The sequence below is a fragment of the Artemia franciscana genome, chromosome 9, assembly GCF_032884065.1.
Source record: "Artemia franciscana chromosome 9, ASM3288406v1, whole genome shotgun sequence".
Classification (NCBI taxonomy): domain Eukaryota; kingdom Metazoa; phylum Arthropoda; class Branchiopoda; order Anostraca; family Artemiidae; genus Artemia; species Artemia franciscana.
Window position 1 is genome coordinate 27386187 of NC_088871.1, and position 17397 is coordinate 27403583.

Genomic DNA, 17397 nt, shown 5'->3' on the forward strand with positions numbered 1-17397 from the left:
GGGTGTTTCTCCCTATTTTCTTAAATAATGCAAATTTTCTCAGGCTCGTAACTTTTGATGGGTAAGACTAAACTTGATGAAACTTATATATTTAAAATCAGCATTAAAATGCGATTCTTTTGATGTAGCTATTCATGTCAAAATTCAATTGTTTAGAGTTTTGGTTACTATTGAGCCGGGTCGCTCCTTACTACAGTTCGTTACCACGAACTGTTTGATCATATTGATTTTGTATGTACGTTGTTATTGTTGTTAAATAAGTATGTAACATAATGTCATATTAAACGCAATATACACTACAACTTTCGGTGAAACCAAAGTTTTGCAAAAAGCTTAAAAAAATTAGACAGTAGGTTTACGATATATACTCTTCTAACATTCTTGCTTGGAAATCTTGAATAGGTCCATAATTTTAACCTTAGGATAGATAGAGAGATAGATAGATAGATTTATTCACACGAAAAGCCCAATTGGGCCATGGTAACATACACAAAAACAAGTGTAAAAAATACAGCAACAAACATAGACTGAAAAGACATTAAACAAATTATTTAAGAAAACATCACGATACCTCATATCTACCGGGACGAACTTTCCAATACTATTTATAGTTAAGTAATACCTACTTCTCATAATTTCAGAAATCCAATCTCTCCCCCCAACCTCCTTACCAAATATTTCCAAGCGCAAATCTCTCAACTCCCTACAATCCCCTAAAAAATGCTATTGACTATATGAACGCGTTTTCGAAATGGTCTTAATTTAAATGATTTCTTCAAGGTTCATGTTCATAGCTAAGAGTTTTGTTTTGTTTCTTTTTTCACACTATTTAATAGACCAGAAAAACAAATTCACCGAATACTAATAAAAAGTTTTCATGTAGGTATTTTATTCTCCGTTTCAAGATCCCTGTACTGGAAAAATGTCTTAAAGCTCATTTCTTCTTTTTCCTCTTTACATTGAATACCATCGTTTTGTCGTTACTTCGAGATATTTTAGCGTAAATAAGAATTAACTCTTTAGAAGACATTCTTAAGAATGTTCAAGCCAAGCCAGGACCAAATTATCAAGTTGTCAAGCCAAGAGCAAGCAGCATCAGTGCTCTCGGCCCGCTTTCATCGAATAAAGCTCACAGCAATGGATATTGTGTCCTGCCACTGGCTCAATAACTCATTATTATTTGATGTCCTTCCCTTAGTTACGTCCCTTGTATGTAATTATCCTAGAATAAAGTTTTCAGTATCATTCCACGACAATTATTGTCCTGGCAACGAAGTGAACACAAGCCCTAACAAATTGGTGTGATACAGAATTAAACTAAACTGAAATCCGTTGAGAAACTGAAATCCGTTGAGAAGCCTTCTGTTACACAAATATGATCTTCCCCTCTACCGGATGATAAAAATTTGTGCTCAATAGCATTGCCGCATGATGATATGGACTATATGTTGCAACTGTACAATAGACGCTAAAAACTCTGAAAATTGCTCTGGTATTAACAAAGCTTTTGACAGTGAGTTGTAATCTCTAAAAAAAAGCTTAGAAGTTGCTTTCGAGCCCTTCACCCTTGCCTACTTAGGAATTTACTTAGGAAAATGCCTACATAGGACAAATAGGAAATTCTCATTAACTTTTAAAATGGTTGTGATATATGAATGTAGCTTTAGAGAATGTATTTAATATTTAACTTAGGGGGTAGGAAGTTGTCTACAGGCTGTCATCCATTCCACTTCTATATTCTTAAGAGTTTAAGGATTCTATGAATACAGGTATATACCTGTTCTGACTGCAAAAAAAAAAAGAAATGTAGCTTAGAATTCACCTCAAGTCCTAGGATATATCTTCTCCAAGGCTTAGTCTATAGTTTGGGGTGGCGTAGATTCTACTTATTCTATACGAAATTTCCATTGCTCCAGATCGTTGGCAAGCCTACCGAAAGGCTTCCATACTACTCACACACTGCTGGTAGTTACCGTCGTATCCAATTTTTTTTTTTAGATTTAAGCTTAGCCTAAAAGAATAGCCTATTAAGACTTTAAACCTACCAATTACTTTAATCACTATGTTTGTTTATATAGAAAATTGGTGGTCAAGCCTTAAACTGAGCCTCGTTTTCTGTTACAATTGCTCCTATTCTAGAAAGTCGTCATTTAGATGAATTTATGAGCTCCGCCTACATGCGTGTTTGTTCCTCTGTAGAAAAGGGGATAATAACATCAGATTACTGTTGTTTTCCCCCAGGCGGGAGAAGAATTGGAAAAATGGCTAAATTTAATACGAAAAGCTGGTATTATGCTCAAATTAGCATATTTGCTATAATTTTGAGAGTGTGAAAAAGATCAAGTTTTTCCCCATGCTAACTTGAAGATTATAGAGTCGTAAAGAAGGCATGGGAGGCAAAGGATCTTGCAAATTTAGCTGAGGTCCTTAGCTTGGACACTGGAAGTCCGTGGACTATGTGGAAAAATCCTCAAGGCTGGAGATTATGCTGTAGTTTTCTGTAAGTTGGAGAGGCTAATGCCTGAACGACGCATATTAGGTTCTAGGAGGTATATTAGCCTGTCCTTATGAAATTATCGGCCAGGCTGGAGATTATGATACAATAAATCTAAAAGCATTTACGGTGAGTTGGTGGAACTAATATCTGGGGAGGAGATTTACGCCATTTTTTACTTGCCCTTAATTGAAAATATAGCCGATTGTTCACGGATATCATGGTTAGTAGAAAAAAGGCAGACTTATTCAAACTTTAACATCCGATTCGCTTGTAGCTCCTAAGGATATTAAATTAAAACCTAAGGGAACAATTTAATGGTATTAAGTCAAAACTTTCAGAGCAAGAGCAAGTTCAGCAAGTTGCTGAAGTTAGTCAAAAAATGCTATATGTATCCAGGTTGTTAAAATGGTGTGTGCAACATCTTGTGAACAGCAAGGGTATTAAGTAAAAATTTTCAGCGACTGATTATGGGGGTGTGGAAGTAAATCAAAAGACATTATTTGCCTACAGATTGTCAACAATACCTACGCGAAATATCTCAAGGATGGCTAGGGTAATATGTTTGGGCTTTCATATAATCTTGAAAGGAATTTTGAACTAAATCAAAAGACATTATTATAAGCACGTTTTTTCAAATACATGTTGTTTTCGACTATCCATATGTTGAATTACATGTGTTGAACTATATATTGAATTATATATACTACCCGTAACCCCACCAATTCATCTCTGGTTCTTCAAATCTAAGTTTAACATAAGTATAACAATGAATTATTCATCCCTGTATGGTAATCATCCCTGAAAATGTATCTCTTAAAGTATTAACCCAAAAAGCAAAGTTTTTCCGAGGGAAGTAAAGAACGAAGTTGGAGCTTAAAAGGGACAAAATTATTACTTCACGGTCTATCTAGCATATATCAACAAAACTAGTACAAATAAACCAACTTACGATATTTCCCTATGTTTGTAGGATTATAGAAAACCAGTGCTTTACTGACAACACAAAACAATATAGGAGTTTTTGCACAGTGGAAGTAAACCATTTCAGAACACCTTTTACAGTTTAAAAACAAAGCATTTTAGGATACTTCATGATTATTTTGAGGACAAATTTTAAATGAGACCATATTTGGACTAAAAACTGGGTTTAGAATTTGTATCATAACTTAGAATTATCTGGTGCCTAGAGAGAACAACCGGATTTTGAGAGTTCATATCATGGTTGATTTGTTTTTCATTTCGGATAATACTAAAGCGTGCTTTTTTTTTTTTAATTTAAAATTGTATATGACTCACTATTGGTATTATAACTGGTGAGACAAGTTATAATGAGTTTTAATATAATCTTAATGTTATGCCGAAAGTTAATGATATCACAGCCGGGCTAAGATTACGAAAAACGTTGTATATCAGCTTGTAGTTTTGCTACTTCGTACTCGCTTTGACTCCTAAACAAAATATTTTTTTATCTGGCTTTTGTGTTTTCAGTAAACCGCTAGTTTTCTATAATCCTACCAACACACGGAGATATCATAAGCTGCTTTGTTGCTGGTTAAAGTTTGGTTTAAAAAGCTGATTTATATCATAAGCTGGTTTATATCATAAGTTGGTTTATATATGTTGATATATAATAAGTTGGTATATACGTTAGATAGACCGTGAAGTTATAATTTTTTCTGTTTGAAGTTCCAACTTCGCTCTGTACTAAGCTCAACTCTGTTTTTTAGTTAATATTCGTCCACTTTGAATTAAAAACGTTGATAATTTGAAATATCAGTCTCCAACTCGCTTGTAAATCCTGTGGACATGGCCTGGCATAAATCTTTGAATTATTTTTGGTCTCAAATTGTGTTCAAATGGCTCAGAGAACTGATAGATAATCCAAATTACCCTTATCTTATGACTATCTTTCTTAGGTCTGCCCTAAGTTGATAGACTATAATCAAGAAGTGAAAATAAACATATTTTCACTTCTACTCTGAATCTACTCTGTATTAATTATGCAAGCTTTGTCTCTCACGGAGACTATCTAGTTCTCAAGCCTTTCTCTGATAAAATTTTTGCAATAGATTTATAGGGTAAGTCTTCCTGATTCATCCAGTATAGTTCCAAATTTTTTCGAAATAGCAAGAAAACACGTGCTCTTCTATATTAAAAATGAACTGCACACAAAGAATTAATTTCTAAGATAGGCTTTGCCGCATCGATTTTCTGTATTTTCCAGAGTTAACTATCTTTCTAAAGAAGATTTTCAAGACTTTCAAAACCTAAGTATAATTTCCGTGTTTATCATAAATTTTTGTGAAATCATATCGTGTCAAATGATTTCGAAACAAATAGATTTCTTTCATTTTTGTTTTTATTGGGCTGCCAATGGGCTTTACATGTTCATCATCCCCATCAGTCAATTCAGATTTCTAGGTCCCAATTTACCGTACCAGTGCCACAAAATGCAATAATACGAGAGACTTTCCAAAGATTCGTGAATTTTTTTCAACTAGTAATGGCAACTGTTTCTTATGACTGTGAAGGACTTGTACTTGTGGCTTTTTAGAAGGTTACTGAAGGAGATTATGTTGAAAAATCGTAAATTGGAATTATGAATGTTGTAAACCTTATTACAAAGAAAATTACTATGTTTTTTATTGGTTATTGATTTCCTTGGCGTTCTAGAAGCAACTATTTTTCTAAAGAAGATTTTCAAGGGTTTCAAAACATAAGCAACATTTTTATATCTCTAACTTATTTTACTAAACAGCCCCCCCCCCCCTGCTAAGTACCAACAGACATGGACATGGTGAGGAAAAGCAATAAAAAAAACAAAGTTAGAATATAACCTGACATAAAAAAAAAAATATCACAGAAAATAAATGCAAATTGGTATTTAGTACATAAGATTTCTCTATAATACATTACAAACAAATTTATCTTGTCTATTAAATGTTAAAAACAAGTGAATAATTTGAATAAGTAAATATAACAATAAGTAATCCTTCTTTTTATATTCAAATTTGAGTGGCTCTAGAACCCCGTGCCTAAACCACTTCAGCCCCTTAGCGGCAAGGGGTTTGGGTATGGGTTTAGTGATATGCTAAAATTGCAGTTGCAAACCATGAATCTGGATTACCTCTATTCCCCTCAGAATCAAAATGCTTAACAAGTTTAAAAAGTAAGTGCATCACGTTCAAAAATTCCTAAGTAGGAATTGAGCGCTTGACATTCTGACTTGAAGCTTAGCGCTCTACTAGCAGAATACTTCTCAATTCCTTATCGCAGAATTTTTCTCACTGGAATTTTATACACCAAAAATTACGCTGGAATTTTCATCAAGGTCAGCCCTGTTTATAAGGGTATTTTTAAAAATTCAGATGACATTTTGCAGGCCCTTAACTGTTGATGGGTAATTTTGTTCAAATGGCTCAGAGAACTGATAGATAATCCAAATTATAATCCATAAAAATATGATAATCCATAAAAATCCATAAAAATCTGATAGATAATCCATAAAAATACTGAATAAATTTTACGTATTCGTAATCACCATAAAATTCAATTATTTTGATCTAGATGTCCTTATCGACATTTTTTTACAGTTTTTGCTTCACCAGCACGAATCACACTTTACCTACAATTTGTTACTATGGATCTTTCAATCTCTTCCTATCTTTTCTTTAATATCCTCTTGTCAGTTCTAATTCTATTTTGTTAGTACTCTTACAGCTTCACAAAAAGTCGAAGTCAATTCAAATTCCCATCGAATAAATTGCTTGTATATTGGCTATTTTGCCCTGTATGCCAAGCTATCTATCCTTTTGGGAAATCCTTTCAACAGCGGAAGCGTAGTTTTTTTTTCATAGCTCTGGGAAAATGTTTCAAGCACAGGATATAATTCTTGATGGGTGGGAAACAGAAGGTCAACGCGTGTTTTTTCACAAGCAGTTCATCTTTTCCAATGAAAAATTCAGTGGATCCAAGAAACAAATAGCAACCTCGCTTATTTTACAGCAATAGCTCTCTTTTAAATCATGCTTTATTGCATTTGAAAGGTGATTACCGTAAAACACAATAGCCTAGGAATGAAAAACAGTTTTTTTTAAGACCAGTTTTTTTCTATAATACATTCGGACGAGCGCTTTTAGATTTATTGCTCCGGTAATGTAAAAAATATGATGCGTGAATAACTTAATGCAAATCAAAAACTAAATTAAACGAATTTGCGACTGACAAAAGAATAGCTGACTTCCAAAGAGATTCAGAACGAATGAATTGAAAAAACAGGAAATTATGAAACAATGAAACCTTGGAAACCATAAAAATAACGAGCCTATAGTTAATATTTAATGTTTTAGATTCCTCATTTGTGGTAAATAGTGGGTGAAGTGGGAGGAGGGAGTGTAATTCTCCTCATATACGGGATAACTTCTATTACTTTTAAGTTCTAATTGGAAGAACTTCTGTCTCCTTATTTGATGCATAAAAGATACTAACAAAGTCTTTTCAAATTATGAAACAATGAAACCTTGGAAACCATAAAAATAACGAGCCTATAGTTAATATTATTCTATCAAGTTATAATTAATCTTTGTTATTATTGATCATGAATTCATATTATTATAATCGCTAACAATAATATTTTTAATTTATTAAAAATATTATTCTTATTAATAATACGCATCGTTATTCCATATAACAATGGTTATTTCACCAGATTTTCAAAATTAGGCTTTTCATTCAACGTTAGACGTACTTGAAAGGATTAGTTAAGAGGTTATAAAGACTAATATTTGACAATTTTTTTTAGTTTGAAATAACTACCTGAATTCCATCAAAAAAATTATGGTTTTATTTCCGTTTTGATTTACCTTATGCCTACTAATAGAATTTCTAGTTCATTTTGTTGGCACTTCTTTAGCGCTAGAAATCCTGCTTGAATTATATATTTTTTTTTTTCTACAAATATTCATATAGGCTGCAAGTTCATTTTCTATTGGAGTTTGGTACAATAGAACAACACTCAGATTATTTTTTTTTTTTTTTACAGAACTCCCTGCAACACTCCCTTGATACTGTAAGGCTTAATCTGGAAAATGTAGTGCTATTTTCAAGATAAGAAGGAGTTCTAAAACCTCCTTTAAGGTGTTAGATAATTAGAAATCGATATTTTGTGTCGATGAAAATTGATGTTTTGTGGCAAAAATTGGCAGAAAATGTCATTTTGCTGTGATGTGTACGGTCTCTTTTGTTTCTAAGAGCTTTCATAACCTGCTGATGATTTACCGAATATATTATTAATCACTGTAGTATTCATGTCCCTATTAGATGCAATTCAATGCAACATTTACGCCATAATTTAGAGCAGCTTTAGAAAATAGGAAGAGGGGTTTGGAAATCTTTTTAGGGTTCAGGCGTTCCATAGCCGATTAAATACATTAAAATTTACAATCTTCAGCATTTTGACCTCCTTTGGGGAAAAGCGATGTTATGTGTTACAAAATTGCAGAAAATGCCAATTTGCTTTGGTTCGTCTGGATATAGGTCTCAAAATCTCAATATTTAAACTTTTAGGTCATGAAAAGCTAATTCGCCGTCTTAGAAAATCCATTTTCTTGAATTTGATGTTTGTTGAAACAAAATGGTTGAAAACGCCACTCTGCTGTGATTTATCAAGGTGGTTGGGTTGAAACCTCCTGTTAAGGCTTAGAACCATGAAAAAATAATTTGATAGCTTGGAATTTTCACTCTATGGGATAAGGCAGGTGACACAAAATGGCAAAAATGCCATTTTGCATCTGAACGATATTTTTGTTACTCAAAAAGCACTCTACTTATGTCGATTTGCTTTCAAATGAGCCCTCTTCTGGCATTCTAAGGAAAGTGGTTCAATACAATATTCCCGAGGGGGTGGGGAGAGAAGATAAAAGGAGATAAGCCAGTGTTTCTCATGGATAAAAGTAATGTTCCCTTCTGCTCAACGTCGGGGGCTTTTAGTCATCTGTATGAGGTTACTAACCTATTCAGTTTAACACCATTTTCGAGGGGCTTCAGGTTCTTTTCGGAAATGCTACAATTTTAATTTTCTAATAAAATTTCACCATAAAGATTATCCAAAATACTATTTACCATTCCTGAATCAGCTACAAATGACAATTTTTCTCACTAGACAGTTTTTTTTGCTAAAGTGTTCTTAGCTTTTCAACAATGATTGCTTACACTTCAAAGGAGCTTCAAGAGTCGGGGAAAGGTTTTTTCTTACTGGTTGTTTTCATTCCTTTATGCTATGTTATCATTTTTTTTTTATTAAATTCTAGGTGGCTCCGTATCATATTCAGTATACTTGCCTTCATGAAAATCTCTTTCATTATTTGAGTGAGAAGGTGCACAGTGGTGGATTCAAGCTTCCAAAGGTGAAGGGTGATGATTCCTGGAAAGTTTACTTCGAAGATCCTGGGGAAGAAGTTGTCGATGAATTTGCTATGCGTTACGGAATTGAATCCATTTATCAAGCAATGACGTAAGTAACCTATTTTACTTAGGTAATATTCCTTTTGAGCCAAAATCGGACAAAATAGAGCCGAGAATAAGCAAAATGTCACCAAGCATTCATAAAGTGTTGTCAAGATCATATAAACTGCATCAAAAATTGTTGCTTTTGTCACCCAGGTTTCGTTGTCGACCCGAGATTAAACTGCTTGGAGCCAATACTAGCAACAATGTAGCTGAAAACTTAAGAAAAAAAATGAAAAAGTCATCCAGAAATATTGACTAAAATCTTTTAATCTACATTGCGCAGATTTGGAGGTGAGACTCCAATAGGTGTCGCTGAAAATTTCACTGAGAGTCTACAAAATGGAACCGATATTGCAAGAAATATAGAACAGATTCCTAGTAAAAAAAAAAATGTGAATTGAAAATCTATTGTTATACCAAGTTCTAGAAGTTTATGAGGCAAAACAGACCTATATCTATAAACTTTGTGAAAAAAGTGAAAATAAAGAACAAAGATAGCATACTTGAAAGGTTTTCAAATAGCGCTTTTAATCAGAGGCTAATAACTTCACATTACAAAAGCGGTTTAAAAAGTGTTGCACATGCTTATTCTACAAAGTTTGCTAGAAGAAAATATACAATAAAACATATTTCTTTTAATTAAAAGCCTGTGATTCCTTAATAAAAGCGGTAGAAAACATAACACAGTTGAAATAAATCCATGGTGATAGCAAAAGAGATCTTTGGACTCTCCAAAAGTTTCAAAGCTATTTTACGAATGTTTGAAAATATTTTGCATAAATGTCCTCATGAGTACAGAGAAAGAATAAATAACATTATAAAAGGGTAGTATGTGCCTATCCTGTCTATCAAGCTTTTAGATATAGCTTAAATCCATATTTGGGGTTTTGAGTGTTTTTTGTTAGGGGGTTGAATATTGCGTAAATTTTTTTAAATTACAAATTGTGTAATTTGTAATGGAATATATATTTTAAATTGTTACTGCCGTATGTGTACAAAACTATAGAGTATATCTTAACGTGGCAGAGTTTTGTTGAAGATGTGTTTTGGTTTTGTATGTGAATAAAATTAAATAAAACAAATAAAAAAAATACTAAAATTCCTTCCCTATAACCTCCTTCCACTTCACTGGGGGACAACTTAATCTTTGTTTGGCCTTAGATGGTTTACTGAAAAGGATGATCTTTTGCAATCTTCCTTCTTTCATCCAGAAAAACTATCCTAGCCATCTCAACCTTTCTTTTCATTAGAGCCCTAGAAAGCAGTATAGAGGCACATTTTTTATACAGCTTACTGTTTGAAATACAGTCATGTGGATACCCAAAAGAACCCACACAAAATTCATCTCGAAAATGTTTAGCCAGTCCTTCTCCGTATTTCAGAGTGCTTACGTTACAAAACCCTATTTGATCACTTTAGCTTGCATATTCTAAACTTGGTTCGCCAATTTATCTTTTTAAACTATTTTCAAACTTTTCGTCAGCTCTGAGAAAACATCCTTGGCCTTGGCTGTTCTACTTTTAACATTTCAGATCATCAACCATCTTTAGCTAGTAATACTAACTAGATAGATGAACCTACTCGCTTATTCCCAGTCTCAGTAACATAGTCTTTTTAACATTAATATTCAAGGCTATTCTTGCACAATGAACTATCAAACTCTTCAGAAAATCAGTCATTTTGATAACATTTTTATCTAGAAAACTCATGGCAAGTAGCGGCTCCAGGCTTGGGCAGTGGAGGGGGAAGCTGTCCTCTCAGTTTTTCTGACATATGACATAAATCCCTTTACCTTATATTTTTACATTTTTATTGTAAACCTTCCCTCCCCCCAATATTATGAGGCCAAAAACCACTGCTGCTCAAACCATCAAGATGATCTAAATATAATAAAAATCTACTATTACTACTACTACTACTAACAACTCACCGCAGTACTAAGCCCCCTGAGACTAATACAGCTGCGCACATTCCTCATCCATCCCAATGGGGCTCAAAGATAAAATCTGCATTGTCAAGTGATTTCATGCTCTCCTCTAGCCTATGTCGCTTTCCTTAGAAAAGGTTGACCAAAAAGATGGATATAATGGGACAGAACGCAACGCTGCTTAACTCCTGATTCAATACGAAGCCAGCAACTAACTACTTTTCCTACCTTAACCCCAGCAACGTTGTTCTTGTATATTCATGTATCATTTCAACGTATTTATCTGCACATTCTTGTACGGTTTGCAATGCAAGAATAGTAGCTTGCGAAAGTTCTTTTATCGGCAAAATCAAATGCTTTCTCATAATTTATAAAAATTGAGGACTAAAGGAGTTTGATGACTCAAGCCCTTCTCAATTATGATTTTTCTGATTTTGTGAGAATGTGGACGAAATATCCTCTCCCCTTCATCAAACAGCACTTCTTGAGATTTAGTCTACAGCATCTCCAAGTCTAAAAAGTCTCATCATACTAAGTAATTTATTTCCAACAAAAACCATTCCAAGACTACCTACACGACAACCTCATAGGCAAAATTACTGAATCTATGAACTATTCTGAACCAAATGGCTATCTCGGAATTTTGATCGGACATCTTTGGTATATTCTGTAGTACAAGACTATTAATGAACTACAGTTCCTTAATATCAATTAAATAGAAGGAAACCAGTTTTTTTAAATGAAAGTAAGGAGCAACATTAAAACTTAAAACGAACAGAAATTACTCCGTATATGAAAGGGGCTTTTCCTCCTCAACGCCCCGCTGTTTACGCTAAAGTTTGACTTTTTCTCTTAACTCTACTTTTTAAAACAGTAAGAAACTTTAGTGTAAAGAGCGGGGCGTTGAGGAGGAAAAGCCCTTTTCATATACGGAGTAATTTCTGTTCGTTTTAAGTTTTAATGCTGCTCCTTACTTTCATTTAAAAAAAACTTTTTTTTCTATTTAATTTCTGGACGTTTTTTGAATTAATGCATGTGTTGATCTTGGCTCTCCGCACATAAATAAATAAAGCAAAATTTGCACATTAACTAATTGCAATTATCGGAAGACTTTGAGAAAAAAGGAATGATCGAGGAGGTCAAGTTCCCCTCCAATTTTTTGATTACTTAAAAAGGCAAGTAAAACTTTTAATTTTTTACAAACATTTTCATCGGTAAAAATTATGCGTAACTTACGAATTAACTTACGTAATGAACTTCTATATTCGTATGTTTTTATTGCGTAAACGAGGGATTTCAACCCTCGTCGATACCTCGCTCTTTACGAGTTGAGTTTGAGCTTTAAGCTTTAGAACTAAAATCACACCTCTGAATCACAAAAGCCGTAGAATAGATAGTTGAAATTACTAAAAATACTTTAGCGTAAAGAGTGAGGTATAACGAGGAGGTAAACCCCTCATATGCGTAATAATTTTTGTTCGTTTTAAGTTTTAATGCTGCTCTTACTTTCAGTAGAAAAAACTTTTCATATTTATTTTTTCTTTGTTTTTTCAAATAATGCTAGAAAATCCCGCGCCCCCTTCATTGAAATTCTCTTCCCCCTTGAAAAGTTCCTCCATCTAAATATACTCCCACGTAACTCCCCCTAAAACAAAAAAATTCCCCCGAAAACGTCTGTACACTTCCCAGTAACCATTAATATATGTAAACACAGGTCAAAATTTGTAACTTGCAGCCCCTCCCACGGGGACTGCGGGGGAGTAAGTCGTCCCTAAGGACATAGTTATTAGGGTTTTCGACTATGGTGAACAAAATGGCTATTTCAGAATTTAGATCCGGTGGCTTTTGGGAAAAAATGAGCGTGGGAGGGGGCCTAGGTGCCCTCCAATTTTTTTGGTCACTTAAAAGAGCACTAGAACTTTTCATTTCCGTTAGAATGAGCCCTCTCGCTATATTCTAGGACCAATCAGTCGATTGGATCACCCCCGGAAAAAAAAAACAACAAAAAAACAAATAAACACGCATCCGTGATCTGTCTTCTGGCAAAAACTGCGAAATTCCACATTTTTGTAGATAGGAGCTTGAAACTTCTAATATAAGGTTCTCTGATATTCTGAATCTGATGGTGTGATTTTCGTTAAGACTTTTAGGGGGCGTTTCCCCCTATTTTCGAAAATGAGGCAAATTTTCTCAGGCTCGTAACTCTCGATGGGTATATTTGATCTTGATGAAACTTATATATTTAAAATCAGCATTAAAATGTGATTCTTTTGATGTAACTATGAGTATCAGAATTCCATTTTTTGGAGTTTCGGTTACTATTGAGCCGGGTCGCTCCTTACTACAGTTCGTTACCACGAACTGTTTGAAAACTAACTTTTAAAGAGATTTTAGAGACCGTGTGTCCATTATTACTGGTTAAACTGATCAAGTCCATTAATACCATACAGATCCAACAACTGAAGTTCTCGTTTTGTATTTTAGTTGAAATGCATATTCCGTAGGACAAGACTATTAACAAACTACAGTTCCTTAATATTAGAAAACTAACCTTTAAAGAAATTCTAGAGACTATGCATAGCGACTTTTGCTATTAAAACTCATCAACAGCGTTAATATCATACAGATCCAACAATTGAAGTTCTTTTTTTTTTTTAGCTAAAATGTATATTCCGTAGGACAAGACTATTAACGAACTATAGTTCCTTAATGTAATTAAACAAACAATTTTTTTTTAATGAAAGTATGGAACGACATTAAAACTTAAAACTAAGAGAAATTACTCCGTATATGAAAGGGGCTTTTCCTCCTCAACTCCCCGCTCTTTACGCTAAAGTTTGACTCTTTCTCTTAACTCTACATTTTAAAACAGTAAAAAACTTTGGCGTAAAGAGCGGGGCGTTGAGAAGGAAAAACCCCTTTCATATACGTTGTAATTTCTGTTCGTTTTAAGTTTTAATGTCGCTCCTTGCTTTCATTCAATAAAAATTGCTTTTTTAGTTTAATTTCTGGACGTTTTTGAATAAATGCATCTTTCGATCTTGGCTCTCCGCACATTAATAATTATAACGAAATTTGCATATTAATTTTTTGGGGCTAAATGGCTTTTCATAGTTTTAATCGGAAGATTTTGAGAAAAAAGGAGCAAGGGAGGAGGCCCAGTTGCCCTCCAATTTTTTGATTGCTTAAAAAATCAACTATAACTTATAATTTTCTTACGAACGTTTTCACAAGTAAAAAATATACGTAACTTACGAATTAAATTACGTCTTCTGGCAAAAAAAGCGAAATGCCACAGATAGGGGCTTGAAACTTCTACAATAAGGTTCTCTGATACGCTGAATCTGATGGTGTGGTTTTCGTTAAGATCGTATGACTTTTAGGGGGCGTTTTTCCCTATTTTCTAAAATGAGGCAAATTTTCTCAGGCTCGTAAGTTTTGATGGGTAAGGCTAATCTTAATGAAACTTATATATTTAAAATCAGTATTAAGATGTTATTCTTTTGATGTAGCTATTGGTATCAAAATTCCCTTTTTAGAGTTTCGGTTACTATTGAGCCGGGTCGCTCCTTACTACAGTTCGTTACCACGAACTGTTTGAAAACTAACTTTTATAGAGACTGTGTGTCCACTTTTGCTGGAGAAAACTGATCAAGAGCGTTAATACCATACAAATACAACAACTGAAATCGTCGTTTTGTTTTTTAGCTTAAATGCATATTCCGTAGGAAAAGACTTAACAAAATAGTCCTTAATGTTTTTCCTTAATGTAAAAACTAACTTTTAAAGAGATTTAAAGACTGTGTGTCCACTTTTGCTGGAGTTTTCTCTGATCAAGAGCATTAATACCATACAAATCCAAAACTGAAATTGTGTTTTGTATTTTAGCTGAAATGTATATTCCGTAGGACAAGACTATTAACAAACTACAATTCAAACTTTAAGAAGGTTTTAGTGACTGTGTGTCCACTTTTACTGGGAAAAATCATCAAGAGGGTTAATATCATACAGATCCAACAACTGAAATTGTCAATTTTTTTTGTTTTTTTTTTTTAGCTGAAATGTATGTTCCGTAGGACAAGACTATTAACGAACTATAGTTCCTTAATATCAAAAACTAACTTTTAAAGATATTTTAGAGACTGTGTGTTCATTATTGCTTATAAAAGTGATCAAAAGCGTCATTGCCCTAAATATCCAACAACTGACATTGTTGTTGTTTTGATTTTTAACTATAATGAAAATTACGTAGGATAAGACTATTACGCATAGTAAGTTATATATTTTTTGCTTGTTTGATTTAATTTTGGCATATTTCCTTTTTTAGCTTTAACAGTTCTATAGTAACACTGTTTCGTCAAAATGACTGATATTTCAAGTTATGGCACAGGAGAGAATAGAGGCGTCTAACACATTTGGATGATTCCAGCACCAAGTGCCGCAATTGTTGATTTTTCTTTCAATTTTACCAAAATCTCACTCTCGTTGCGCAAAACTGTTTTTAAGAATTACCACCGTTACTAAAATGCCTTAACTCTTGATCATATCTAGGAGTAACTTTGCCCAGGTCAGATACTTAGCTTCCAAAAACAGTAATAAAAATATTTTCATACAAATGTATCATTATCAAGATTATTTCTGATAATACTGAAACTGTCATGCTCCTCCTCAAGTAACCCGATGCCTTGTGTCAGTCTGTCAAAGTTCTCTTGCAGACCATAGACATGATAATTCCCTGAGCCCACCAGCTGACCCATAAAACGTGCATTTTATTGTCTCTGATCCTCAGTTTTCAAACGGAGAAAACAGTATCGCTTTCTCCGTCAGTATTTACATAAAAACTAGATTCGAAACTTGTTAATTTAATGGTCTTTAATTCCAGGCATTTTCACTGTTTGTCAACCAAGTATCTTTGTCCTGGAGTTCCTGCTGTTATGAGCACTCTCTTGGCAAATATAAATGCATTTTATGCTCATACCACAGCTAGCTCAGCTGTTTCAGCCTCTGATCGGTTTTCAGCTTCGAATTTTGGGGTAAGTTTAAATACTTGACATCAGGTATACAACATTTTATTTATTCCATCAAGGAATTTCGGCTCTCTTTGGGGAAAAATTTATTTATTTGTGGCAAAAGTGGCCGAAAATTTGTTTAAAAAAAATTAATGTTTCGTTTTTTTTATGCCCAAAGTTTTATTATTGGTTAACATGATGAAGACTTTTCCAGTTTTTCATGTATCCAGCTTAAGAATTAAGATATCTGATTCTAATTTAATAGTTTTAATTAGTATCTTCTGATTAATTTTACCATCACCCTCAACATTTCTTAAAATCCTTCAATAGAAACCACTAACCAATACTAAGATAAACCTGATATGCCCTTTTGATAACTGGAACGTATCTAGTTATGTTTTGATTTAGTTCAATATCCCTCTCAATATTCTCTGACTGTTTGGGATTAACGCTCAACTATTTCTGAGATATTACAGATACGGCATTTCAACATCTAGAATGAATAGGATGTCTTTTGATTTAGTTCAATATCACAATCGATATTTTCCAAAAGTCTCAACTTAATAATCTTAGCCGTTACTGAGACACTGCAGTGTCTTTAAGTTCAAATTCCCCCCTAACCTTCTCTGAATTCTAACTTTATAGCCTACTCCTCTGTCACTTTTCTTGAATTTTTTTAAGATATGTTGCTTTGTTCAATGCATTTGTTCAATTTTGAACTTGTTTTACATCTTCCTTAGCTTTCCATAAAAATTTCAACTTATTACCCATAATACCCGTTTTTTGTTAATAGGGAATTGATATTTAAGAGTTCTTTTTCTGTAACTCATTGTTTTATTAATGTTCTTAATTTTTTCCTCTGAACCAAAAAAAAGAAAAAAAGGAGACAGAACTGGATACAAAATTTTCTGCTGTTTGTTGAAATAGTATTTATATGAGTATTTATGTTTCTTTTTAAACTACAGTAGTTTCGAAATTATTCTGCCCTTCTTTATTTTCAACAAAGAAGTTGAAGTAAATTTTCCTTCGAATTTAATCACATTTCTTGTACAGAATCTGTCGAAAAGGAATGAGAGAACACTTTAGAACGTTGATTTTTATTTATTTTTGTAAAGAAGTTGTTCACTCCTTAAATTGAGTAAATAGAAATAAGTTCATTCACGAGAAAATAAAAATCAACGGTAAAATATATAGCATACATAAATTATCTGAACGAAAAAGAAGTATTTAACCTCTTTCTTTTCAAATGAAGTTTTCCTATGATGTGGCCTTGATTAAGGATTAAGGATTTCTGCATATTTCGAATCATAGGCAGAACATTAGCGCTGCCTAAGCTAAGAGCGATATGGGCACAATGTCTTATTTATTTAATTTTTTTTATCAGGGTACTTTGTATCGAAGGAGATTTCGTAAAAACTTCGATTGGAAATTGAAAGGGCTACTACCCTCTTAGAATA

General features: G+C 33.4%; 1 protein-coding gene across 4 annotated transcripts in view; it reads left to right on the forward strand.

Moving 5' to 3' along the window:
* The window catches only part of LOC136031216 (protein unc-13 homolog B-like), a 467059-nt gene that overhangs the window by 307353 nt on the left and 142309 nt on the right, over nt 1–17397 (forward strand). For all 4 annotated transcript variants that reach the window (XM_065710597.1, XM_065710594.1, XM_065710595.1 and 1 more), the window contains 2 exons: nt 8806–9008; nt 15814–15964. In XM_065710597.1, the coding sequence (XP_065566669.1) occupies nt 8806–9008; nt 15814–15964 (354 nt within the window). The remainder of the gene's footprint in view (nt 1–8805; nt 9009–15813; nt 15965–17397) is intronic.